Raw genomic sequence first — 26,709 nt, forward strand, 5'->3', positions numbered from 1 at the left:
ACAACAAAAATCAGAGATTTACAATAAACTTTATGCTCTTGCTAATCTATTGTAGAAGGTATTTGACTTAGAAAGTTTGAGAAGCACTGAGATGACATATTCAAACTAATTTAAACACCTTTCCCTTTCCTTTTAGTCCCATAATCCGCAGTGTTGTTTGCTGCACCAACTGGAATTCTGGAATGAGAATCGGAAACCTGGACCTGGCTATTAATCACCTCCTATCCAACCATCCATCTGCTCACTCAGTCCAACAAGCGCTTCTAGGGTGCCTGCCCACGGCCTGCGTGCCACTAGTACAGGATGGCTTGATGGGATAATTAGACCTTCTGTTTCCTTGTGTGTAAGATTAGATGATCGGACCAAACTTTCTCTGGGGCCCTGTTACTGAATCCAGTGCTTTGACAGTTCTACTAGTGCTGGCCCCCGAGTTGACACGATAGGACACTGTTTTTCAAAGTACAACCTGGGCGCTATTTTCCTGGGATTCTCCTAGGGTGTCTTAAAAATTCGGATCTCAGAAGGCCTCAAACCTAAGGAAGCAGAGGCGGGCTCAGGAGTCTCATTTTAACAAGCCCTGCATGCTCTTCTCAGGCACACTAAGCTTGAGAAGCTACAGCTGTGAGGATGCAAAATAAATACACAACAGACCTTGCACCCCAGGCTCTCTTCCTTATTTAAAGACAAGCCGGCCACACCTGTCTGGACCCGCCGGGCCACGCCTGGCCAGGGCAGGGATGGAGGCGCGCCCCTGGCCCAGGACCGTCAGCCGACAGCCACCTTCCCCTCGCCTGTGCCCCCACCCACGCCAAGGCACGGGTTGGCGTGCGTGAGTGGGAGCTCCTCGGCTCTGGGCGCCTTCTCTCTCGCTTTCCCGGAGGAGGGCGCGGTTGGCGCAGGCGGGGGAGCCGCGGTGGCAGCTCGCGCCCTGCAGCGGCCACGGGCTCCGGCAGCCGCCTTTCCACCTGGGTGAGCTCAAGCAGGGGGAACTGGGGAAGTGGGTCACCGGACCGGCTCCGGAGGGCCGGCCCTCCCGGCTTTCCCCTCCCGCTGCCCTCCCGCTCCAGGCACGGCGGGCAGGGTCGCCAGGGCGCCCAGGCGCGGTGCCCGCCTGCCCCTCCCGCACCCGCCTGCCCCCGCGATGGCCGTGGTGACATTCAGCGGGGAAGCCTAGCGCCCACCGCGCCCGCCGCCCGCCGCGCTCCGGCCCCGCACCGCCGGCCCCGGCGCCGCCCCGCCGCTCGGGCTGCGGGCGGGGAGAGGACTGGACCAGCGCGCCGGGAGAGCGGAACCCTGCCTCACTGCTCGTATATGGCAAAGTTTCTCGCCGAGCTCCTGGGCTGCGCGCTGCCGAGCAAGGGCGCCTCTCCCATGTCCGAGGTAGGTGGAGGGCGTGTCCGCAGGGCGGCCTCCTGCGGGGCCAGCGGCCCGGCCAGCACCGAGCCTAGTCTCTCTGGCTGGGTTTCCACCTGGGCTGCTGGGGCGGCCGGGAGAGGGTGGCGGGGACCAGCGGGAGGCCCCCCAGCCACAGCGCCTGCCTCCCTGCCCTGCTGGCCTTCTCAATGTTCCCTTCCCCAGTTGACAGGTGAGCACGTTTGCTGTCCATCAAGACGAGTTTTGCGAGTTGCTCTATATTTAAAACGTCAGGGATATCGGGAAAATGACCCTTATCCACACACGCTCTTCACTACCTACTTTGTTTTGCGCTTTTAGTCTGAAAAAATTAACAGAAATATCCTTCAGTCAAAAGGCTTCCACCTTCGGCTTCCTGTAAGCCCTCCCTTTCCCTGATCACCAGCGTGTGCAAACTCCGCTTGAGTCAACTCATTTCTTCTGTGAGCTGGATACACTGGGGACAAGGCGGGTTAAAGTGGGATTTGCCAAATCAGGAATCCACGTGGCCATTGGGAAGGCAGGTACCTGTAACTGCTCACACCTGCCGGCAAGGCGATGCCGCTGTCAGCATCTCTGCCTGCAAGGACCGGGTCCTGAGAAGGCTGGTGTGCTTGCGCGTTCTCCTGGGGGCAATGGTGGCATGGGTCATTGGATATGAGACCTATGTTGGCCCTCAGGAGGGAGAGCTCGGGCTGTGTGCCCCCCAGCCTCTAAAGTAGGAGCAGGCATTCTTTGTCCCCATCCTGTCCTGGCGCGCAGACCGCCTGAGAGGCAGGCCTGGACCACAGAGCCTGGCTCTGGCCAGGTTAGCCTGCCCTGCAGGCTGTGCGCACTGCACTCCTCAGGCCTGGGCGTTGCACCTTTCACTGCCAGCCCCAGCGATTCCACCAGCAGCCTCTAGCCTCCCTGTATGCAGTTTCCCTACTGGCCAAAGAGAAATAGAACTGGGTCTCTTCTGTCAGCATGTGGGAGTTTGCCCTTCAGCAAGGGACCTCTTCAGGTTCCAAACTCTTCGTATCTTCCCTGGCCGCTTGTGGGTTCTGCTCACCTTTGGCAAATGTAGGTGTTCTTGGCGCCTGCAGTCACAACATTCCTTTGAGTTTGGAGCTCAGACTATCCAGCCCACAGTCCCTGCTCTGTGACACATGACTTGTAAGCAGAGAGATGGCAATGCAGATGAGGAGGAGCCGGAGCAGCAGGCCAAAATGCCTGGGCAGCTGAAGCCCGAGTTCTAAAAACCAGTGACCAGCTCACAAGAGTAGAGTTTTCCAGGCTTACAGTGAAAATGAGGTCTCCTTTGGCATGCAACACAAGAAGCCATTTGCTTCCCTGTGAAGGAAGCATTAGATGACGTTTGGAGATCAATCTGGAGATCTGAGATATTCTCACAAAATTGCTTTTCTCTTTGGCTTTCTCTTCAGCTGTACTTGGATTTTGGCCCTTAAGTTGTTAAAATCCATGCCATACAATGTTGCTTATATGCAGTCTTTTGGTTATGTATTCCTACCTGTTTTACTCGCTAGTGGAGAGATGTCCCTTCTTGAGTGTTTTCAGAATGATCGCTTTACAGTTCTTCCAGGGAGGAAGTGGGCTCCAGAACTAGACATAGACATATTTAGAAAAAAAATTTAAAAAGTGAAAGCTATTTGTCTTTGCAGAGCTTCAGGGGAAGGGAGTTCCTTCAGCCCTTGGTGACTCCTCACATCTCAGTCTAAGATAGTTTCCACGCATCTAGAGGCTGGAGCTACTTGTAGCATCTGCTCTTTCTACCAATGGTTTATTCAGTATGGGCTGAGTTGACCTAAGACATTCAATTCAGGTTTCCACGTATGATCAGAATTTCTGGAGAGGTTAAGCGATTGTCCCATTCCTGTCTTAGGGAAAGTCTATGCCCAAAGAGATGAAGGACTGAGTCAGGAATTGCTCTGAGGACGCTGCTTCTCTGGTCCTTCAACACGCCTTTGCTTATGCATGCTCATAAACGTTCTCCAAATCCCTACATCTGGGAAGGAGAAAGATGAGTAGGAATTCTTAAACCTTTCTAAATATTTATTTCCTAAAAGTGGAGGTGCTAGGACCTTGAGAAAGTTTCAGCCAGGCTTTTATTCCCACTAAATACTCTAATGTTGGCAGTTACCTTTATTGTCAGAGCAATCAAGAGGAGATGAATATTTTCAAATTCATTTTGGTTAGAATGTGGCCAAGAATGTAGTTTTCTCCCATACAGGCAAATTAGGTTTGCACGGAGAAGGTTCTGCCTGAATTGAGGATCTTTGTATGTTTATAGTTGTCTGACAAGGGGGTTTGGGTGATGGGTTATGGCAAACATATAGACAAAAAACTCACTGTGATTGAAAGACAGCTCCAATGCATGCCTGCCCACACCATCATCGGGCTAAGGATAGAAGGTGTATCTTGAAAACACAGAGTATCTTAATGGCCATTTTCTTGCCTTTTGCTCTACTTTTTTTTTTTAAGTAAGTCTTTAAGAACAATTTTTAAATTTCTAGGAAAAAAAAAAAGCAAACGGTGTAAGTTTACCCCAGGGACATGGTAGTGCCCTGAGCACTGGGCTAGATTTCTGAAATAAAGACATGGAGGCAGAGCACCTACAGAAAGAAGGGGCTTGCTCTGTATTTGGATATCTAGAAAGGTGGGAGTATGTAGAAAGATATTTTCAGGTCCCTGTGTACTTGCATAGGTGGATTTTTGGAGCTGCATCCACTCTCCTACTCCAAATCCTAACATATTTAGGAATCTGCCCCCACCACCATCCCCAGTTTTGCTTTGTATCATGTTTTAAGTGATAGCCAGTGACAGGGTCTGTGTTCAAGGGCAGGAAATAGGAGAATAACATATTCATATATATATATTGATTCCTCAGCAGCTAAGCTCTCTTTCCCCAGCTCATAACTGTATTTTTTTTTTTTTTTTGGTGGTACTGGGGATGGAACCCTTCTACCTCTGGACTACACTCCCAGATCTATTTTTTTATATTTTATTTGGAAACAGGGTCTCTTAAGCCAGTGAGGCTGGCTTCGAACCAGCGCTATCCTCCTGTCTCTGCCTCTCAAGTGCAGGGATTACAAGCGTGCGCCATCACGCCTGGCCACAAACTGCATTTTTAATCCCTGTCATCTTTCATCATCTAACCTGATGGGGCACATTTAAGAAGTCACATCCATTGGGTGAACACATATGGCTCTATTCAAAGAGGATGTATGTCTATAATCCCATCTACTCAGGAGGCTGAGGCAAGAGGATTGCAAGTTTGAGGCAAGTCTCTGCAATTTAGCAAGACCCTGTCTAAAAGAAAAAAATTAAAAATGTCTGGGGATGTATCTCAGTGGTAAAGCATGCCTGGGTTCAACCCCTAGTGCCATGAAAACACACAAAAGACATGTTCAATTTTATGCCGCTATTTATGGATGTGGTCTCTAGAATTGCTAAATCTCATATATATTGTCTTTCCACATTTTTGTTTTATGCTTCCACCAGTATTGTCTTCTAACTGCAAGCATAGCCTTATTTTAATCTATACATAATAATTTAAATTATCACCTACTTTGGGCCAGGCGTTGTTCTAAGCACATAATAGGTACAATCTCAGCTATCCCCTCAGCAGTCTTAAGATACAGGAGTTAGTAGCCATGTTTTACAGAAGAGAAAAAGCAAGGCTTAGAAAGTGTAAGCAATTTTTTTTTTAGAGTTGTTCTAATAATGTGTGCAAAGTGAGGACACAAACCCAAGTGTTTTGTCTCCAAGTTCACCTCTCTCCTCTAGCTATGGCTACCTGGTATATTTGGGTTTGTTTTATAGTCTGCCTTCATTTCTAGAAAGACTTGTTAGAAGAAGGGAAGATAAACCCCCATTCTCTCGTCCTCGCTATGTTACTCTTGTGCAGGTAGGAGAACCTCACTCCAGAGGTAGTCAATCAAATGTTGGTTGAACTTGGAGATGTTAAAGGAAAAATGCAAATTCAAATGCCACAGTCCCTTGGAAATAGCTTCCATTTATTAGAGCATTTTCTGTGTGTTGTCTTTTTTATGTATCTAACAATGCTGTAAGGTATTTGATATTGCCACTCATGTTTTATCAACAAGGGAGCCCAGGCTCTGGGTGATTATATGAATTGGCCAGTGTTGCTCACCTATAGAGTCTGATCTGGACTCTTTGCCACAGTGCTTGCCAGCCACGAGCATTGACTTACCTTGCTTCCTGGCCTCTCATGTTTGTCTCATCCACTCAATCCTTTGCATAATTAACAGCACCATCTTTCTAATGTGCAGCTCAACGTGGTGCTCATTGACTTACACTTCATTCTTTAGTAGTTTGCCACACCTGCAGATTGAGCAGGGTGTGCATGCCAACCTCCTCTGCAGGATGGTCACTGCCTAGTTTTCTTGCCTGATCTTTTCTTCCTCTTACTATTCCAGCAATTTTAGTCTACTTCCAGTTCTTGACCATGTTCTGTCACTGCCAAGCTATTCCACGGCCCAGCATCTTCTTCTCCTCATATTCACATACTGAAGTTCCATTTCTCTTCAAGATTTAGCTCAAATCTCACCTCCAGATCCACTCCCTTGACAACACCCAGCCCTCTACTTCAGGCTCATTGACTGTTATTTGTGTGGGTGTTTTCCCTGAGACCTTGGACAACTTTTCTTGAACGTTTTTTATGCTTCCGTTATGTTTTTAGTGGGGCATAGTGCTGAATGCAGGGTAATGAGGATTAAATGAGTGAATACCTATGAAGTGCTTAGAATAGTGCTCAACATGTATTGATAGTGTATTGTGTGTTTCTGTGGCCCCTTCAATGTTAGCAGCCCTGTATTTTTCCTTCCGTAGCACCTAGCATAGCATTTTGCACATAGTTTTGCATCGCATATACCTAAGATGATCAAATTGATCTTCCAACCCTAATGGTTCATAATTTTGCTATTGAATTATTTGTTGCTTATCTGAATTCAGAATTAACTGGGAACTTTGTACTTTCATTAAAACAATGCTAGCTGGGTGTGGTAGTGCATGCTTGTAATCCCAGCATTTGGGAGGTTGAAACAGGAGGATTGCTGTTTGTGGACAGCCTCAGCTACTGCTTAGTGAAGCCCTTTGCAACTCAGTGAAACCCTGTTTCAAAATAAAGAACAAAAAATAGGGCTGAGGAGGGTGTAGCTTGGAGGTAGAATGCTCCTGGGTTCCATCCCCAGTACTGCGAAAAAGAGCAATCCTATTTTATATTGCCCCTCTTCTCCCTAGAATCTGGTTCATGGAGTCTAATCCCACTCATCTATTGACTCTTATTCATCCCCCTTCTCTTTCTTCTTTATAGCCTCTTCCTTGCCAGAGGTCTTGTTCTAGGCTGGGGGGGTGTACTTGGGAATTGTATCTGGTCATTTGTCCATCCCTACTGCCTCACTAGCAGGAAATGTTGGCATGTGCAAACTTCTGTCAGTGTTAGGGCTGTGACTGAGAAGTGTGTCACTAGCATTCTTTTTTTTTTTTTTTTTTTTTTTCGGGTCTGGAGATTGAACCAAGGAACATTCTACCTCTGAGCTATACCCCTAGTCCAGTTTTTTTATTCTTTATTTTGAAACAGGGTCTCATTGAGTTGCAAAGGACCTCACTAAGTAGCTGAGGCTGTCTGTGAACTGAGATCCTCCTGTTTCAGCCTCCTGAATGCTGGGATTACAAGCATGTGCTACCACACCCAGCTTTTTCACTAGTATTCTGTTCACTCATATGTTCCCTAATTAGTTAATCCCTTCATTCATTCAACAAGTATTATTAAGGTAGGCAATGGTGGTACACCTTTAATCCCAGTACTTGAGAAGCTGAGGCAGGATTGCAGCTGCAAAGCTAGCCTCAGCAGTTTAGCAAGACCCTATTTCAAAATAAAAAAATAAAAAAGGGCTGGAGGTGTAGCTCAGGGGTAGAAACTCCCTGAGTTCAATCCTCAATACCAGCACTACCACTGCAAAAACCCCAAGTATTATTAAATGCTATCTTTGTCCTACTCATCCCATGGAAGCCTTGCTGAGCGACACTTGAAGTTTTGACTGTGAACCACAGCAAGAAATATTTTTCCATTATAATCCTGGAGGCACTTAGCTATTTATACCTATAACACTGAAATTAAGTTACAAGAATACTTTTTCTAATGTGGGATGTACCCTGGTCTTTGCAATTCTCTTTTTTCCTTTCCATTCCATTTCTTCCAGTCCATTAAAAAAACTGATAAAGACCCACTAAATTGATTTCATGGATTGTAACCTACAATTTGAAAAGCACTGCTATGTAGAATAATAAGATTCTATTTTTACAAAACAATTTATATTGCCCCATTATCCCACTATGATTATATATAAGTATTATACTACACATTAAAAATCTTATGGTCTATCTTGGGAAGCTTCATCAAGAATATTTTTTTTTGGAGAAAATGTTTTTATGGTTTCAAACAATTAATGTACCTAACAACATTCGACAAATATCTTGCCTCTAAATTGGGGCGCATTTGGGTAAAAGGTTTAGTATGCTGCCTTAGCATATTTTAAGAATTTTTAAAAAACTGTAAACAATGTGCCTGAATTCTTATTTATTTCTCTTAGTTTCTACTTAGTGACAACACATGTTCTCAGTGGTTGGATTGACTCCCAGGGCTACATTTATAGTTCTAATCTTATATTTTAGTTGACACTATTTCTCCTCTTTAAGGAAGTTATACCTTCATGCAGTTTTTCTCCCCTCTCTTCTTCTCCAGTTTGCCTCTTAGAAATCTTTGTTTTGCCCATTACAGTGAATAGCTGAACTCCTTTGTGTTTAAAAAGAATCGTACACAGCCTCATCTACTTGGTCATTCGGCTGGGCTTCAGGCATCTAGGGAATAAAGCATGTGGTCAGGCCATTTTGAAAGCAAATAACTTGGACAAGTGTGGCTGTAGCCTCTGTGATTGGATGTTGGTGAATGAACATGGAGGAGAGAAGTTTACTTTGAGAATAATAGCTCCTATCACCACAGCTGGGCTTTCCACGAGGGTCATTTGAATTTGAAGCTAATGGATACTGGGTTTGTCTTGTAAATTCACAATTTTTGTTTGAGGGCCAGTTGGATTGTTCTACCACATCTGAGCCATTGTATACACAGAGGCGACTCTACTTACCTTTTGTGTTAGCTGCTTTTAAACTCTGCATGTGGTCCTAAATGGGCTCATTTTATTTATAGGAATATTTTGCCCCATTATGATTACATCTGTCTAATGGCTTCTTGCTGAGAAGCTGTTGCACGATTTTTCTTTTTTGTATTTTGATACAGGAAGGCTGGTGTTTCATATCTGTCAAATGGCCAGCGCTGGCCGCATGTCACAGGGAGTGGAGTAGGAGCTTAACTCTTTGATGCATTGCCTTCTCCTAGTTCTTTTCAGTTTTTAATGAAGTTCTTGCATATTCTAATTTTTTAAAACTTTGTAGTCTTTGATAAAATACAATAGGTCCAGGGGTGACATTTATATTAGGGAAGTTCTAACTACATAGAGTTGCTTTTTAAGGCAGGCCTATAAATAACATTTTTTTTTTTTTTTTTGTACTGGGGATTGAACCTAGAGGCATTCTACCTCTGAGCTACACCCTCAGCCTGATTTTATTTTATTTATTTTATTTTTTTGCGGGTCTGGGGATGGAACCCAGGGCCATTTGACCTCCGAGCTACACCCTCTGCCCTATTTTTTATTCTTTATTTGGAAACAGGGTCTCACTGAATTGCAGAGGGCCTCACTAAGTAGCTGAGGCTGTCCGTGAACCGCAATCCTTTGGTCTCAGCCTCCCGAAAGCTGGGATTAAAGCGTGCGCCACCATGCCTGGCATCTGATTTTATTTTGAAGCAAGAGCCCAGTAAGTTGCTGAGGGCCTTGCTAATTTGCTGAGGCGGTCCTCCAGCTTGCTATCACCCTGTCTCAGCCTCCCAAGCACTGGGATTACAGGAGTGTGCCAGCATGCTGGGCTAAATGACAACCTTTATGTTTTCAAATTTATGATGAATAAGAATTGTGCTTTCTACCTTTGGAGAGTCTTAAATGTAGTCAAATGCCCTTTTCCCAAATCCCTCTAATTTATTAACTTCCCTCCAAACCCCTGTGTTTTCAAATCAAAACAGAAACCTCATTGCCACCCCTCCATGGAAGCTCACATCTCCTTTTCAACTCCACAGCTAGCCTAAAGCACTACCTGCTTTTTTCCTACCTAGAGTAGCACTTTGCTGACATCTTTGCTTTCTCTTTCTTTTCTCCTTTATGGACAAACTGGAAGTGACTCCTGCAGATTTTGGATTTATATCTTTCCTTTTATCCATACAACTCTAATTCACTGATGTAACAAACATATTTTGAGTACTTACTATAATCAAGGAGCATGAGGGTCTACAGAGGATTTCTCAGTAAGCCACTAGCTGGCTGTCTTCCCTTGAGTCTACGTCTTTGTGTTTCCTAAATATTCTGTGAGCACACTACACTTTCTCTTCATCCTCACTGCACATGTGAGGGTCTACATGCCTTTCTATTTCCAAAGGCTCAAGTCTCTAAATTCTCCTAGATGATTTCTAATGTATTCTATTAAGTGTCTCACCCTGCCTAACCAATCATACTTCATAGATGTGTGTGTAGTGCTGGGAAACAAACTTAGGGCCTCATGCATGCTAGACTCTGCCACTGGGCATACTCCCAACCCATCATTTATACTTCCTGCCACTGAATTTCTTCAGGAATCTTCACACCAAATACCAATTATTACTCTTGTGCATTTGTTTATGCAACTTGTCAACCCTTTGATATGACCTGCATCTATTCTTTCCACTCTTCCTAAGTGAACGCTGCCCAATCATCAGGGCTGTCATTGAAGACCAGCCCTCCATGAAGCCTTTCCCAAATTACAGCAGAAGGGCTCAGAGCACACAGCCTGGGGGATGACATAGTGACTTCTAATCTCGGATGTTTCACTTCTTTACTATGTGATCTTACAAAAATAAATGACCTCTGCGTGCTTCAGTTTGTTTCCTGTAAAATTCTATTTCACTGGGATGTGATGAGGATTAAATAAAAATTATTCAAGTAAAATACTTAGGATAGCATCTCATGTATAGTAATTGACAAATAATATATATGACAATAATAATTATTATTATGAACTTTCACCTTGAGCCCCACATCTTGAGTCACCTCTCTTCTTTGAGTATCTTAGAACATACCTTATACTTTTGAGAATCCACCAGAGTGCTAAGCAAAACACAGGTGCTCAATTAGGGCTTATAAAACTTGAAAATATTCCATATGCTGTTTTAGCAGAATCTAGGGACTGATTTAATTCTGGATATATTTCTTTCAATGGAAATGTGACAGCCATGTCCTCTAGTGACGTGTACCCTGATATATGGGATGTATAGTACAATCTATGGATTGTATGTTGCAGCTAACTTAGGCCACTGTTGTACAAATAATGATAATCTACTTTTACATACAACTATGACAGAAGCAGTACTTGAAAAATGTGCCAATTATAAATGCCACTTCAATGGAATTCAACCCTAGATCACAATATAATTCAATACAAAGTAATTTTTGCTTTTCAGTTGGTTGTAAACGTGTATCCTCAATATAGGTCACATGAAGCAAATCTATGTCATAAGTCAAGATTTTATTCATCAGATTTTATTTTCTATGCAGTAGATGAAGAATTCTGGTGAGAAGTCAGATTAGATTACTCTAAAAGTAATTTACTCCAAAGAGCAGTTACCCAGTGGGCTTCATGGTCTCATTCTGGTGGGAAAAAGGAAGTAATGACTCCTATTTCCCAGGAAACTGTTGGGTGCCTGAGGCATGGGAATTTACTTTCATGGAGATTATTTGGACTTGCCTGGAAATTGAGTGATGCACATGTTATAAGGTCGGATCTATTAGAGGAGTACTGTTATGAATTGCAAAGATCCTGCAGCGGGAGTCCTAGGATTGGAATTCTAAGCCTGGCTCAACAATCTCCTGTTCTGAGTGTCAGTTTCCATAGCTCTCACTGAAAGTATTACTCTTTGATTTGCTTTATTCACAGAAATGATGTGAGGCACTAGTGTGGTAATAAATGTGAAAGCCCTTTATAAAATGTCAAGCATTATACAAATGTGAATGGCCATTACTGATACTGTGATGAAGAGAACAGAAACCTGCAGTGTATACTCGGCACCCTGGGCACACAGGAACCTGCTGCAAATGAACATCAGGCGTGGTGAGAATGGTAGGGAGGAGCAGAGCCTCTCTGAGAGGTCATGAAGGAGAGATGATGACATTAGGGTTTGCAGCCAGAGCTCTGAATACGGTGCTTAGGTCACCTCATAGGCCTCCGGTCTTTCTCAGGAGGGTGTGCTGGCGTGTTCACACTGTGCTGGCAGCCTGAACTTCAGGCCTCCTTAATATCCTGTGGTTTCATGTTACAGAAGTTTATTTTCCAGAATGTCATTATTCTGTAGTGGGAATTAATCTGACCAGAATCAAGACCTCTTAGGAAGTTGTAGGATTCAGTGAGCCCTAATGATTTGTAGAGTTTAAGTTTTGTTTTGGGCAGAGTCTAAATTCTCCTAGAGAAAGTCCTTGATTTTTTTTCTTTCTTCTTCCTCTTCCCTCTTTCCTCTTCCTCTTCTTCATACTAGGGATGGAATCTTAGGGGCATTCTACCTCCTAGAAGCACTCTCAGCCCTATTTTTTTTTTATTCTTTATTTTGAAACAGAGTCTCACTGAATTGCAAAGGGTCTCACTAAGTAGCTGAAGCTATTGGCGAACCATGATCCTCCTGTCTCAGCCTCCCGAATGCTGGGATTGCAAGCGTGTGCCACCATGCCCGGCTCTTAATTTCTTATTAATTTCTCCTGCTGTCTGGTATAGCACTCTCCCCAGCGTGTGTTGTCTGGAGAACCCATGTGGAGGACACGAAGCATGATTAGTCAGTCTCAAGGAGCCTATGGAAAGATGGGGGAGGTTGACTGCCTAAATGGCTGTCCTTTTAGATGTGGGCACCTACAAAGGTCATAACTATAAGGTATATGAGAAGTTCATATGTCACTTACCTTGTCCCCCCGGAGTCTTCCTACTTATCTTTATAAACCTGTGTTGGCCATAGGCATCTCAGAGCTTTAACTTCCTCTCTGTAAAGTGGAAGTCTTAATAGATCTGACCTTATAAAGTGGTATGGTAGTGTATAGAAGGCACTTAGCTCAGGGTGGAGATGTAGTTATTCATAACAGTAATAATAATAATGCATCTACTAACCAGTCCTTCAGCATCCCATAGTTTTAATTTTTCTTTTTTTGCAGGTCTCGGGATGGAACCCAGGGGGATTCAACCTCCGAGCTACACCCCCTGCCCAATTTTTTATTCTTTATTTTGAAACCAGGTCTCACTGAGTTGCAGAGGGCCTCCCTTAGTAGCTGAGGCTGTCCACGAACCGCGATCCTCCAGTCTCAACCTCCTGAATGCTGGGATTACAAGTGTGTGCCACCATACCCGGCTTAATTTTTAAAATTTAATGATAATTATCTAGAATTGTGCTGGCTATTTGTAACTGGCACAGTTGTACTGTAGCTTGGTCAGGGGTTAGGGTAGGGGAAACAGGAATTAGAGTATGGAGAAAGGGAATAGTAAGCATTTAAAAAAGTCTAATGTAGGTAGGTATGGTGGTACATGCTTGTAATCCTAGTACTTGGAAGGCTGAGACGGAGGATTGTGGGTTTGAGGCAAGTCCCTGCAACTTAGCAAGACTTTATTAAAAAAAAAAAAAAAAGTAAAAAGGGCTGGGGGGGGGGGTTATAGTTCAGAGGAAGAATGTCCCTGGGTACAATCTTTCTAGTACTTTGGAGGCTAAGACAGGAGGATTGTGGATTCAAAGCAAGTCTTTGCAATTTAGCCAGACCCTCTTTTAAAATAAAAATGGCTGAGGGTGTGGCTCAGAAAAAGAATGCCACTGGATTCAATCTCTAGTACCAAAAAAAAAAAAAAAAAAAAAAAAAGTCTGGGTATTGAACCAGAAATTTCATTCCATACTTTGTTCATAGCTCAATGCTAATCTGTTATTGGAACTGTAGTCAACTTTTCTTACCCCTTTATATTTATTTACTGCTCATCTCTAGGGGGAATGATAGAATGCTCAACATTCTTGGCAGCTATTAACCAGGGAATTAAAACTAGCTCCAGGGTTAGAAAGGGGGAAATGGAGGTGGTGTTACCGGAGGGTGTTTAAAGAAAATCATAGGTGTACATAGCACATGAATATAATGGGACTCACCTCACTGTGTCAGAGCTGAGATTGGGCTATGTTCTTCCCACAACAACCCCTTGAATCTATTTGTGTCCAGAAATTTACATAGAGGCACTTTCAGAGAACTAAACTTAAACTAGGTTCATGAATAAAATTCTGTCAATGTGGAGGAGGGGAGATATCAGTGACAAAAGGGGCCTCAGGGCCAGGCCCAGAAGGAGGGCCTGAAGGTTTAGAAGTATACATTGCAGCAAGAGAAAGTGGCTGTTGTGTGAGCTCGCTTCCTCTCTCTGACTCCTGAGCCTAGCTACGCTGTACCAGAAAAAGGGCTGGCCTGCTGCATGGCCCTCTCAGAGAGCAGATCTGGTGCCGGGGCAGCGTTGGAAGTTCAGGCAGAGCAACCGTGGGCAGGTTGCTGCAGGGGCCACAGGTGGGCACAGGGGATCTGCAACTAGCAAGGTCCATAGGCTGCTGGGCTGGTTCAGACTCTCACATGACATCACTCCCCCTAGAGAACATTTGCCCCTACCACAAGAGGGGTTCTTGGAAGAGATTCCAATGTCCTAAGGATGGGCATAGCATATTTGTGACTGGCAAAATGTGGGTGTGAGGAGGTGGCTTATTTTGAGCCAGGTGTGATGGTGCACATTTATAGTCTTAGTACTTGGGAGGCCCTAGACAGGAGGATCCCAGGTTCAAGGCCAGCCTCAGCAGCTAGACTCTTCTTCAAAGATACAAAATAGAATAGTGTTAGAAGTGTAGCTCACAAGTAGAATGCCTTTGAGTTCAACCTCCAGTACCAAAAATAAAAATAAAAACGGTGGCTTACTTTGTGATCATATTTGGGTCTACAAAATTGGTTCATGCGGTTCTTCTCTATTCCATTCATGAGTCGGGTTTTCCCACATGATGTAGGTAGCCTTTTATGAAGTCGCACCCCACTGTCCTCAGGATTTTTGCTTCCCACGAGCTTATTATTGATGTCAATTTTAGCCAAACCTCATATGCGTTAAAATGTGTCGCACATCTGTTGAGAGAAAGTGAGGTGTGTAGAAGAGGCCAGACGTTCACAAAGACATAGACAGACAGACGGACTGACTGACAGGCGGTGATTTCCTCCTGGAATGACCATGAGAATCACACCACATTGTGGCTGGCAGTTAGAACAAATCCCGAAATCTCCCTGGCTCTGTGTACCGGCTTTGCTCCAAACCCTGAGCATGCTTGTGTACGTGAGGCCAAGCGCATGGACGGCTTCTGGGGGTTAACAAGTTGACCTGCCTTTCCTTCTGAGTTTCCCTTCTGCCTCTTTCCTCTCCCCACTTAGGGAGTTCCTTCCTAAGAATCTGTGACATCGCAGTGTGTGGCTTTCACGTTCTCCATCTCACTCTGCAAATAGAAGCTGATCTCATTCTTTCTCATGTATAAAGAAATGGTGCATCTGATTTCACAGGCCAGAAAGAAATGATTGGAAAGCTTCCAGCCAGGCCCTGGGGGAACCCCTAAAATTATCCACTACCTTATGGACTGTCCAGATTGTTTGGATGTGTGGCTGGGGAGATGGGGGCAGGGAAGAGGGATTTGGGAAATAACATGTTCTCGTGCCCAGATGCCACGGTGAGTCAGATGGCTGGGTGAGGCTCTGATGCCTACTGTGATTTTTAGTGCATTTGCTCGGTGACAGGTTTGTATGTCCAAGCAGCTGGGCAGACTGAGGTTCCTGAGCTGCCTGCCTCTGTGTGGGCTTCTCTTAGGTGTAAACACTTCCTAGACAAATGCAAGGGCTTTTCTTGCCTCACCTTGTGTTGCATCTCTGATTTGGAATTGCTGTGGGCTACAGAGACTGGGAGACATGCTTTCATTTACCAAAGAGGATGGACAAAAGACAATAATAGTAGTTTTTGGCTTTACCAGAGTGTATTACATACATTATTTTTTTTTTAGAAATAGAGAAAATATAGGGAGTTATTTTATCCTACTTAAGGGTGGAAAAATCAAGGAGTGGATAATTAAAAAAATACTACTTATTACAAATCAATTTTGATCTAAAATTGACCGGATTTTCAGATAATCAAAATAATTTGCCACTTTTTTTCTGTGATATCTTGTTTATTTTTTGTTGTGTTAGAGATTTAACCCAGGGACACTCTACTACTGAGCTATATCCCAGTCCTTTTTAAATTTTTTCTTCTTTTGAAACAAGATCTCACTAAATTTCTGAGGTTGGCCTTGAACTTGTGATCCTCTTGCCTCAACTTCCCAAGTACTGAGATTATAAAAATGTCACCATACCTGGTCATGTCTTATCTTTTAATAGGATAATGGTTAGGAAACAGGGATATAGTTCAAAGGCTACAAAATTGCAGATATATGTAGGGTGAACAATTAAGACATCTAAGGTACATCATGAAGACTATAGTTGTAGTGTACTATATTTGGGATTTTTGCTAACAAAGTAGATTTTAGGTGTTCTTGCCATACATACCATAACAGGTAACTGTGTGAAATGATGTATTTGCTAATTTGTTTGGCAATAGTAATGATTTCACCATATTAAAACATCAGGTTTTATACTGTAAATGTATACAATAAAGAAGATAGAATTATAAAAACAGCAACTGAAATTATTAGTATGAATTTTTTAAAATCATAAACTACTACAGTAATTTAAAAATACCCACAGTTTGAGGCATACTTCAAATGCAATGCAGGATATACATAAATTCCATAAAATACTATTGCTTAAATGATAAATTCCATCATTAGTGAAGGGCCTTTCTATTCATGGCCTTGTTGATGAATGTGATAACAAATCAGGGAGCTTTGGTGATTTGTTTCCAAGAATTTTTTCAAACCTTCTTTGTCCTTCATCATTAACATAAATCCTCCATGCTATTCTGGCCATCCCTATCTCTTCCTTCAATTCCCTTATTTTACTGTGCAAAGAGTTCTCATGCTATGCACTGTAGAAAAATACATTTTTCTCTGTAAACATATCACTCCAAAGGTGCAGCTGGTTGGGGTGATGACCCAAGATTTTATGTTATGGGGTCTCCTGTTGGGCTGGTGGCTCAGAGTATTATCAACAGAGGGGAATAATCCACAGATTTTATGGCACAGTGCTTTATAGATTTTGAAGCACTTTGACCAAATCCTCTTAATAGCTTTTGAAACATTCTCATTCCTCAAATGACAGATTTAGAAGCCAAGGTTCAGAGAGGTCAAGCAAATCCCTTAAGATAACCACACCCAGGAAGTGATGGAGCTCTGGCTTCCAAAGTCTCTTGTTTTCAGTTCTTTTACCCTTTCTGGAGCAACCTTGGTGTTAACTCTGATACCCTCACCAGTTTAAAGACACACGGGGGAGAGACTCCTGTACATTCACCAGCTCAGCATCCCCAAGGCAAAGGCGAGGCACTGCCCAAGGCCATTGTCTAAGGCTGCCCTTTAGTGATTATCTCCTAGAGTTTAGGTTCAAATCTCTTCCCTGTCACTTGCCACTTATCATTTGTGTGACCACAGGTAAGTTAGTTAACATCTCTAAGCTTCAGGGTCTTCATCTGTAAAGTGGGAACAGTGGTTATTATGAGGATTAAATGAAAAAGGTGTATATATAGTGTTAAAACTTTGTGTTTGGCATGTAATTGACATTATCTAGTACCTTTTTTTCTTATTTTTTCCCTATTTTCTGCTTCACGGATGGGCTTGATTTACATTTTAGCCTGGCTTCTCTTGTATTTTTTTTTTTTTTGGGGGGGGCTGGGTATTCAGTGGATATGTGATAGGAATGAGAAAGGTCCAAGAGAAACCACCTACTGTGTGCTCTGTCCTTGGCCCACATGAAAACTAGATAGATTCGATAGACTTAGTAATGGTAGAAGGTTGGTTTGAAATCCATTTTATGGATTTAATAAACCCTTGTTTGTTTTTCTCTCTGAAGTTTCCTACCTACCACATACTGTGTGATAAGCAAAATAAAAATTTAATGCGAGTAAAATAAAAATGATGTGAGTATGGCAGAGTGTGAAAAACATGAGAGAGGTCCGGTACACATGGCATGTAAAGTTTTAATTGCACGGCTCTCCCGGGGATCAGGGCAAGGCACCGTGGGGCCTGTGCGCCTGTCCGAAGCTAGAGGATGCGGGCTCTCCTTTTAAAGGCATGAATCTCGCGAGATGAGGGTTTACACGTGGGAACGTCCAATTCTCGTGGGGGTTTCAGCCTCTCCCTTGCCCTGCAGAGGTCATGTGATACAAAGTCACGTGAGTGCAGGACCCAATTTATCATCCCGGCCTTTTGATAGTAGGGATAATGGATGACGATTGGACCCTCTAGCTTCTTCCTGCTGTCAAGGGGAGTCGTCAGGGGCCCCAGGCCGGGAGGAGTCGGGAGTCCAGTCCCCCAGAAGGGGGTGCAGGTGGGTGCATAGCTGCAGTGCGAATTGGAGGTTACCCTGGACAGCTTAGTGATGTGCGCTTGAGGAGGCTTGAACAGGCAAGGACTATTAAAGAAAAAAACAAATCATGAGATTGAGCAGGCGACCAAAAAGGAGACTGGCTTACTCAGTACCTGGAGAGCTACCCTAAGCTGGCAAAGAGGATGGAGGTTGATGGATCCAGGAGCTGTCAGTCTTCAGCCAGGCTGAGTAGGGCCAGCGGCAGGGCCTGGTCTGGAAAGGTGCTCCCCCTGTGTTGAGGCACCTGGGGCTCATCCTTTTCCAAGGGCACTGTTCCAGTGGCCCTCCTGGCCACATGCCGGGCACAGTCTGATTGGTGGGCGTGGCTTCGCCCCACTTCAGGCAGGCTCCTGGAGGTAGTCGTCGTTGCAGTCCTCCACACCTAGGTGGCACTCCAGGGGGCTGAGCCGCCACCACCAGCCGAAGGGCAGCTACCAGGGATCCGCTTTTTGGCAAAGTCGGAGTGTACGCTCCATCTCCGCCTGTTTCTCTCTGGAATTAAAACTTTAGATGCCATGTTAAGGTTCTGTCAGCTGCGATGGACCTACACTCACACACAAAGAGCGCATCCCGGGGCGGGTGTCCGGCAAGAATGGCAACGCGGACTCCCCAAGGGCAAACAGAGGGTGTTGCCCCAAACCTGGCCTGGCCCCAGCGTTTCCTGCAGCACCTAGGGCGTGCCCAAGCGGGCCAGAAAGGGAGCCAGAAGCCAAGTGCATTTAGGACCGTGTGGAGCGGCCAGGCAGCCGCCCAACAAAATTGCAGTCTGGCGCAGGCCAAGATGGTGACTGTGACATCACCAGGCAGCAACTACGCGCCATCACAAAATGGCAGCTGGCGGGAAAATAAATGGAAGCTGATGGGGGAGAGCATTTGGAGGGATACCAGACTGCTTATAAAAGTTTCTAACTATTCCTGGGCCACCGCAACCCATTTCCCAACTCGTATCAAGGCAGACAGGCTCTCAGGGCATCTGCTAGTATAAAGGTTCGACTCCCCATAATTGGTTCGCGGGAGGAAACGAAGAACAGGAAATGGGCGTCCCCGATTTCCCTGCTCAATCGTTCAGAAATGGAGGTTAAGAGATAGGGAAGAACGTCTTCATTCCTTCTCAAAACTGGAGGATGACCTGGTCATCCGCAGGGTGGTCCCAGTGGACCAGGGGACAATGGGTCACCAAGCGCTTGGATTTTGGGGTCCCAGTGGACCGGAAGACCCAAGTCCAGAACCCGCTAACCAAGGGAAGGAGGCAGTTTACCGGAGTATAGTGTTGTCAGCCAGAGCTGGCTATGACAGAAGCGCTGAGAAGCTGCTGGGGGCGCGGTGGAGCTGGGGTGCGTGGATGCCGGTGGCTGGTGTGGACAGCACTGGCGGCTGGCGCAGGTGGGATCAGTGGGGGTGCGCAGGCGGCATGGCTTGCCAGGCCCGCAGCGTGGAGACAAAATGGCTTCCAGGCACGCGCCAGACGCTGAGGCTGGGCCCCGAGGAGCACCGCCAGTGAGCCTGGCTCGGGGCGGGTGGGGCAAACCGGCCAGAGGTCCCGGCGGTGACCGGAGCGCCAAGCTGGAATGGTGCTTTAGGAGGTCCAAGCGGTAGGCAGAGGTCCTGGCCCGCGCAGGCGGTTGGCAGGCAGAGCAAGTGCCAAGCTGCCTGGCTTGGGCCGGAAAGATGGCCACCGACTCCTAGGATTGGTTAGGAGTGGAAAGTGGGAGGGATTAAAGATTGCGAGGTCTCCAGTGAGGCCATGAGGTGGGAGGGGTTAAAGATGGCGAGGCCTCCAGTGAGGCCATGAGGTGGGAGGGGTTAAGGATGGTGAGGCCTCCAGTGAGGCCATGAGGTGGGAGGGGTTACAGATGGTGGGGCCAAGATGGCCCCCCAGTGATTCCACGTGTCCAAGATGGTGGGCCAAAGCTGGCGACCCTCTCCCCCCAGTAATTCTCTGTGGCTGCTTACCGGAATGGCCAGGCCCAGGCAGCAGGAGTGGGCAGGCACAGGGTGAAGGGCGCCAGGGCACGAGTCCGAGTGGAGGAACCAGCTGGAGCGCGGGCTGAACTTGGCGGGCCGGGGGCTGTTTAGCAGAGTGGCGGCCGCCTAGATGGAGGAGGCAGGCGGCCCCGGCAGGCGGGTCTAAGCAACGCCAGGTGTGGAGAAGACATAGGTGCGCGGCGTGGCGCAGTCCGCGGACGGCGCGGTCCCATCCCAGTGGCGTGTGGCGTGGGCAGGCGGGAACGGCGGTTTTAGGAGGTCCAAGTGGCAGGCAGAGGTCCTGGCCCGTGCAGGCAGTCGGCAGGCAGAGCAGGTGCCAGCATCACCCAAGGAGCCTGGCTCGGGGTGGGTGGAACTGGCAGCCTGGCGGCTGGCGAAGCCTGCATGCCCCGGCAGTGGTGGCCGCGGCCGCGATGGCAGTGGAAGATGGCTGTTGGCGCTCCAGAAGAGAGTACGTGGGTGGGAAAAGATGGCCACCGGCTCTCAGCAGAGCGCAGGGCTGGAAAGATGGCCGCAGACTCTCAGCAGAGCGCGGGATCAGAAAGATGGCCACTGGCTCTCAGCAGAGCTCGGGGCTGAAAAGATGGCTGCCGGCTCTCAGCAGAGCGCGGGGCTGGAAGAAGGCCGCTGGCTCTCCCGGAGAGTGCGGGGCTGGGGAAGAAGGCTTACGGTCCGGGTAGGCACGGGGCGGCAGCGGCGGCAGTGGCAGGAACAACGCCTGCAAGCGGAGCGCTGGTGTGGGACCTCACAGTCGAGCTGCTGGCGGGTCGGAGAGTCCGGGGCTCAAAAAGAGAGTAAAAATAAAAAGAGAAAAAAGGAAAAAAAGAAAAAAATGGGGAGGGACCCAAGAGTTCTCCCGGTTCGGCACCAAATGATAAGTAAAATAAAAAATTAATGCGAGTAAAATAAAAATAATGTGAGTACGGCAGAGTGTGAAAAACACGAGAGAGGTCCGGTACACATGGCATGTAAAGTTTTAATTGCACGGCTCTCCCGGGGATCAGGGCGAGGTACCGTGGGGCCTGTGCGCCTGTCCGAAGCTAGAGGATGCGGGCTCTCCTTTTCAAGGTATGCATCTTGCGAGATGAGGGTTTACTCGCGGGAACGCCCAATTCTCGCGGGGGGGTTTCAGCCTCTCCCTTGCCCTGCAGAGGTCATGTGACACAAAGTCACGTGAGTGCAGGACCCAATTTATCACTGTGTTAGGCTGATCATTCATTGCATGAATACTTATTTAATTCCACTTGTGTGTTCAATATGTGTGCTTGGTACTCTAAGGGAAGCAAACGAAACAAGACATGGTCTCTGTCCCAAATTTATTCAAGGAAGCTGATTCCCAAGCATAAAAATAGAGGTATATTCTAATCTGAGGTGTGGTAGAAAAGCACTTTGTTCTAGCATCAAGATTTCATGGGCTAGATGGCCGTGGTGGCGCATGCTTGTAATCTCAGCATTCGGGAGGCTGAGACCGGAGGATCGCAGTTTGCGGACAGCCTCAGCTACTTAGTGAGGCCCTCTGCAACTTAGTGAGACCCTGTTTCAAAATAAAAGAATAAAAAATGGGGCAGGGGATGTAGCTTGGAGGTCAGATGCCCCTGGGTTCCATCCCTAAAACCTGCAAAAGAAAAAAAAAAAAGATTTCATTGGCTTACTAGTTTCCTAATGTGCTTCTAAGTGTTGTGACACCATTTAAAGCATTTTTCTAAAGGAGGAGTCAATTTTAGAAAAAATTTTACTTCTTCAGACTGAAGCTAAAATAGGCAGAATATTATTTGTGTCCTACCACTTCCCAAGACACAGTCATGATTTAAAAACAATTTAAAAAGTGAGATTATATCTGCATTCAATTGTAAAACCTTTTAAAACTATGGCTCTTTGTTGGATTTTCTGATTTTGTTTTGTAATGTTTTAGGCAAATTATTTTCCTCATATGTATAGTGTTCCAAAAACATTTTACCAGGCTGTTATTAAATGAGACATGAGGAAAGGCACTAGGGCCTGGCACATGGTAGCAAGTAACAATTAGCAATAGTTTTCTTTCTTTGTTGATGGATATGTTCTGTGCTCCTTGTCTTTCCTAGATTAGAGGTTTAAATGAAGTCCTCCTTTTGAAGTTCCTTCTTTTGTTGCCTAGTTTTATTCTGCTAACACCCTGTAGCACTGTGTATAGCTTGTCATGCATGCTCTACATGCACATAACCCATCAAACAGTTAATAATGCTGTGCTCCAACCTTTCTGGTTTCCTGGAGCTACTTAATCAGAAAAATCATTATAACTTTTTTTTTCATTTGCAACCCATCAAAGGCCAAAGCAACTAATTAGAGTGAGAGAGTATAGAAAATCAATCTTTACTAACATTGACATTTCTTCCAATTTAGGCAATTGGTTTGCTTATATTCTTTGTGAAATCCTGTAGAGATCGGAAATTATCTGGGATGATTACATTACAGTGTTCTAATAGATTCTTGGTGTTAGAATGAAGACTATTTGAACATTAAATACATAGTCAAAATTTTGAAGAGACCAAGCATGAGCTCAATGGATAAGCAGGTTGCACATGTTACATCATTAAAGATGCTTCAGGCAAGGGAAAAAAAAAAGCTTCAAGCAAAGGGGCATCATTATAACCCTCTAAAAATATATCCTGCTTCAAAGTAGAAAGGAGAGGATTATGTTAGATATTTCTTTACCCCTTCAGCTCTTGACATTTCTCCACCTTGAGTTCTAGGAAGTCAACCTATATGAAATACGTCAAACGTATTCTCTTGACTTCAGCTTCTAATTGTTTTTATACAGTGAGGAGCATTGGTCAGAGACTGGAGATAAGGGAGATTATTTGAGGGCAAGACATTTATTATCCCAGCTCCTTATGTGTGAGTCACCTGTCCTTCTGCTTAAGATCACAGCCCTTATAAGGTGGCCCTGACTCTAGCTTCCCGTGACTCTCCCTTCTCTTGTGACTTTAGGTAACTGGGCACATTACTAGCTCCAATATATTTGTATCCTGCCTGGTGATTTTCCTACACCTATCCTCTATCTTTGTAAATAGCCAAAGTTTTATTGAACTTTACTTAAATTATCTAATTTGAATATGTGACATTTTCAACCAGAACCCTGAATGATAGAGGAAGAGTAGCAATTGTCTCTTGAAAGACCAAAGTGACCTTCTGAATTACTGGTTTGTAAAAATAAGTTCTTCCTGTTCATAATGTTTTTGCCTCATCATGCATGCATGTAAAACTGTTTGAATTCACAAGATGAATTCACAACAATGACATGCAATGTAGTTTGTGTTGATTGTGGTTTGTGGCTGAATGGAATGTCATTTGGGTTGGGGAGAATATTGATAGTTCTTCAGTAAATGCCAGTAGAGCTTTAGAGATGAAGTTGGACACAAAGGGAATTGCATCTCAACTTCTTAGCTTGCAGATGAGAAATCTGAATCCCCAAGAAATTAGATTAGTTGCCTAAGATCACATGACTAGTATCTAAGTCCAATTGGGCTGCTATGATGAAATACCATAAACTGGGTGGTTTATAACAGCAGAAATGTATTTTTCACAGTTCTAGAGTTTGAAAAGTCCAAGATAAAAGTTCTGGTAGATTTAATATGGCCTCATAATCAGCCATCTTTTTCACAAGCCTCACCTGATGGAAAGGACAAGGTCTCCGTTAAGCCTCTCCTATAAGGACATTAATCCTTTTTCATGAGGGTGCCATTCCCATCACCAGGTCTCCTCCCAAAGGCCCCATCTCCTATTAAGATCACCTTAGGAGTTAGAATTTCAGCATATATGTTTTGGGGGAGGACTTAAACAATCAGACCATAACTGTTAGTGGATGGCAAATATGGGTCTTGAACCATGTCTTATGATTCTAAGACTAGCAGTTGTTTTAGTGCTCCAAACTACAGAAAGTGGCTAAGTTTAGTTTCTATTGAGCAAAATACATAGATTTGACTTTCATTGGTCAACTTGCAGTTAACTAAAAGTATGTGCTTAAGGGTGATGGTATGGGTTTTGATTTTCTTTTTAAAGGAAGTTAGTACAAGTGATGAATTTTACTTTATAGTAAATCATGTGTCAGATCAGCTTAGCTCAACAGGACAATTTTGTGAAGATGAGAACACTTTTAAAATTTATCTGTCAGAGAATCTTTTGGTTTCATAGTATATTTAGTTTTAGTAAATATATTTGTACCATTATTCTTACTGCTGTATCCCAATAAACCTGACCACATGACTTAGATGAGGGAAAATTTATTTGCTCACAAGTTTTTTGGAAATTTTGGAGTTGAGTTCATGTGAGGCTGGGGTATGGAGCTGGAGCTCCGGTCATGGTGGTAGGAAGCAGACAGAGGGAGAGTGTGTGGGCTCTGCTCCTCACACCAGGAAGGTTGGAAGCAGTGAGAGAGCAGCAAGGGGAGGAGAAACCACACCCCCAAAAACTCACCTTCTCCAGATACACCCTACTGGCCCTGGCTACCACTCAGATAAATCCATCACAATACTCAATCCCCAAGAAATCAGATTAGTTTGCCTCTGTGTAATGCAAGTATCACAATGGATTTTTCTACTGATGAAGTTAAACCCTCATGACTTAACTATATCAACCCTGAGCTCTTCAGGAATCAATTTATATATAACCACAACAATAATTTATACTTGTGCTGAGTGATGAACTCTACCAGCAACAGGGAAGAATCCTAATCCCTGAATATATTTCACTATTAATAAAAATTCCAGGGAACTGGTCTCTATCATTTTATATCAGAATAAAAAATTATCTTCTCTTGTGTGTATGGTGTGTGCACCTAAGAATTGGAGCAGTGTTAAATGGAAGGTGTTTAACTGCCCTTGAAATAATAACAACCGAATGTAAGGGAGATAGGATGAAGATTATATCCAAATTAAAAAATGGTAAAGTTTTCTACTTAAGTTAACTATTAGGAGAACCTACAGATAATCTCTTCAATTATAGTGTAAGCCCCTAAAGTCAAAGGTAAAAGATTACATTTCTTCCACAGCGTCTTCTACCCCTTCACATGGTAGGCAGGGAAAATGGTTAATTGCTCAGTAAAGATTTGACAAATAAATAAATGAAACTCTGGTAAAAAAAAAAAAAAACAAATACATAGACCAATGGAACAGAATGGAAGACCCAGAAACAAGTCCACACACTTTCAGCCAGTTGATTTTTGACAAAGGGGCCAAAAACATACACTGGAAAAAAGATAGCCTCTTCAACAAATGGTGTTGGCAAAACTGGTTAACCATATGCAGAAAATTGGAAATTAATCCCACTTTCTCACCCTGCACAAGAGTCAATTCAAGATGGATCAAAGACTTGGAAATCAAACCAGAGACCTTGAAGCTCCTTAAAGAGGGCATAGGTCCAACACTGCAACACATAGGCACAGATAAACACTTTCTCAACAAGACCCCAAAGGCACAACAAACCAAAAGGCAAATCAATACGTGGGATTGCATGAAACTGAAGAGCTTCTGTTCAGCAAAGGAAACTGTCAAGAACCCCAATAGAGAGCCAACAGAATGGGAGAAGATTTTTGCCACATACCCCTCTGAATATACAGAGAACTCAAGAAACTCAACACTAAGAAAACAAAGCATCCAATAACAAAGCAAACAAACTAAATAGACACTTCACAAAAGAAGAAATTCAAATGGCCAATAAATGCATGAAAAAATGCTCAACATCATTGGCAATCAGAGAGATGCAAATCAAAACTGCCCTGAGAGTTCACCTAACTCCAACTAGAATGACAATCATTCAGAACACAAACAACAACAAATTCTGGTGAGGATGTGGAGAAGTGGGAACTCTAAAACATTGTTGGTGGGACTGCAAATTAGTGCAACCACTTTGGAAAACAGTATGGAGAATCCTCAGAAGAATGGGAACAAATCTACCATTTGATTCAGCAATACCACTTCTGGGTATCTACCCAAAAGATAGGAAACCAAACTACCAAACTAATGCATGTTTATCTATGTTCATAGCTGCACAAGTCAACATAGCCAAACTATTCACCAGCCAAGATGTCCATCAACAGATGAATGGCTTACAAAACTGTGGGATATGTACACAATGGAATTTTACTCAGCCATTAAAAAAACTCAATTACATCATTTTCAGGGAAATGGATGGAACTGGAGGACATTATGCTAAGTGAGATTAGTCAGTCACAAAAAATAAGAAATCAGATGCTTTACTTAATATGCGAGAGGTAGGGAGAAATGGGTCATAGGAGGAACTCTAGATGAAAAAGGAAATCCTAAAGAGGAGCAAACAAGGCAACTTAAAGGAGGAGAAAGGAGGGGGGGAAAGGAAAATCTCTAAAACACACAATGTACTTAAACATATTGAAGTCAACCACTAAGCCAAGCAAGGGAAGGAGGGACGGGGAGGGAATGGGGTGGGAATTGGGTAGGGGTTAAATCAGTGATGTGTACATGTATGTACACACCAGTTTCTTTTACCCCAATATGATGTATGAATATAATGCACCAATAAAAAATTTAAATAAATAAATAAATGAAAACACAATAGGTATTCCCATAGT

At 44.4% G+C, this 26,709-nt stretch overlaps 1 protein-coding gene across 2 annotated transcripts in view; it reads left to right on the plus strand.

The window, feature by feature from the left end:
• Positions 1-1,311: 1,311 nt before the first annotated feature.
• Positions 1,312-26,709, plus strand: part of RASGEF1B (RasGEF domain family member 1B) — a gene marked incomplete at both ends in the record, with an annotated part of 588,531 nt that continues 563,133 nt past the window's right edge. For both annotated transcript variants that reach the window (XM_080697454.1, XM_080697455.1), the window contains one exon: positions 1,312-1,380. In XM_080697454.1, the coding sequence (XP_080553580.1) occupies positions 1,312-1,380 (69 nt within the window). The remainder of the gene's footprint in view (positions 1,381-26,709) is intronic.

Source organism: Muscardinus avellanarius (assembly GCF_963383645.1).
Source record: "Muscardinus avellanarius genome assembly, chromosome: 6".
Lineage (NCBI taxonomy): Eukaryota > Metazoa > Chordata > Mammalia > Rodentia > Gliridae > Muscardinus > Muscardinus avellanarius.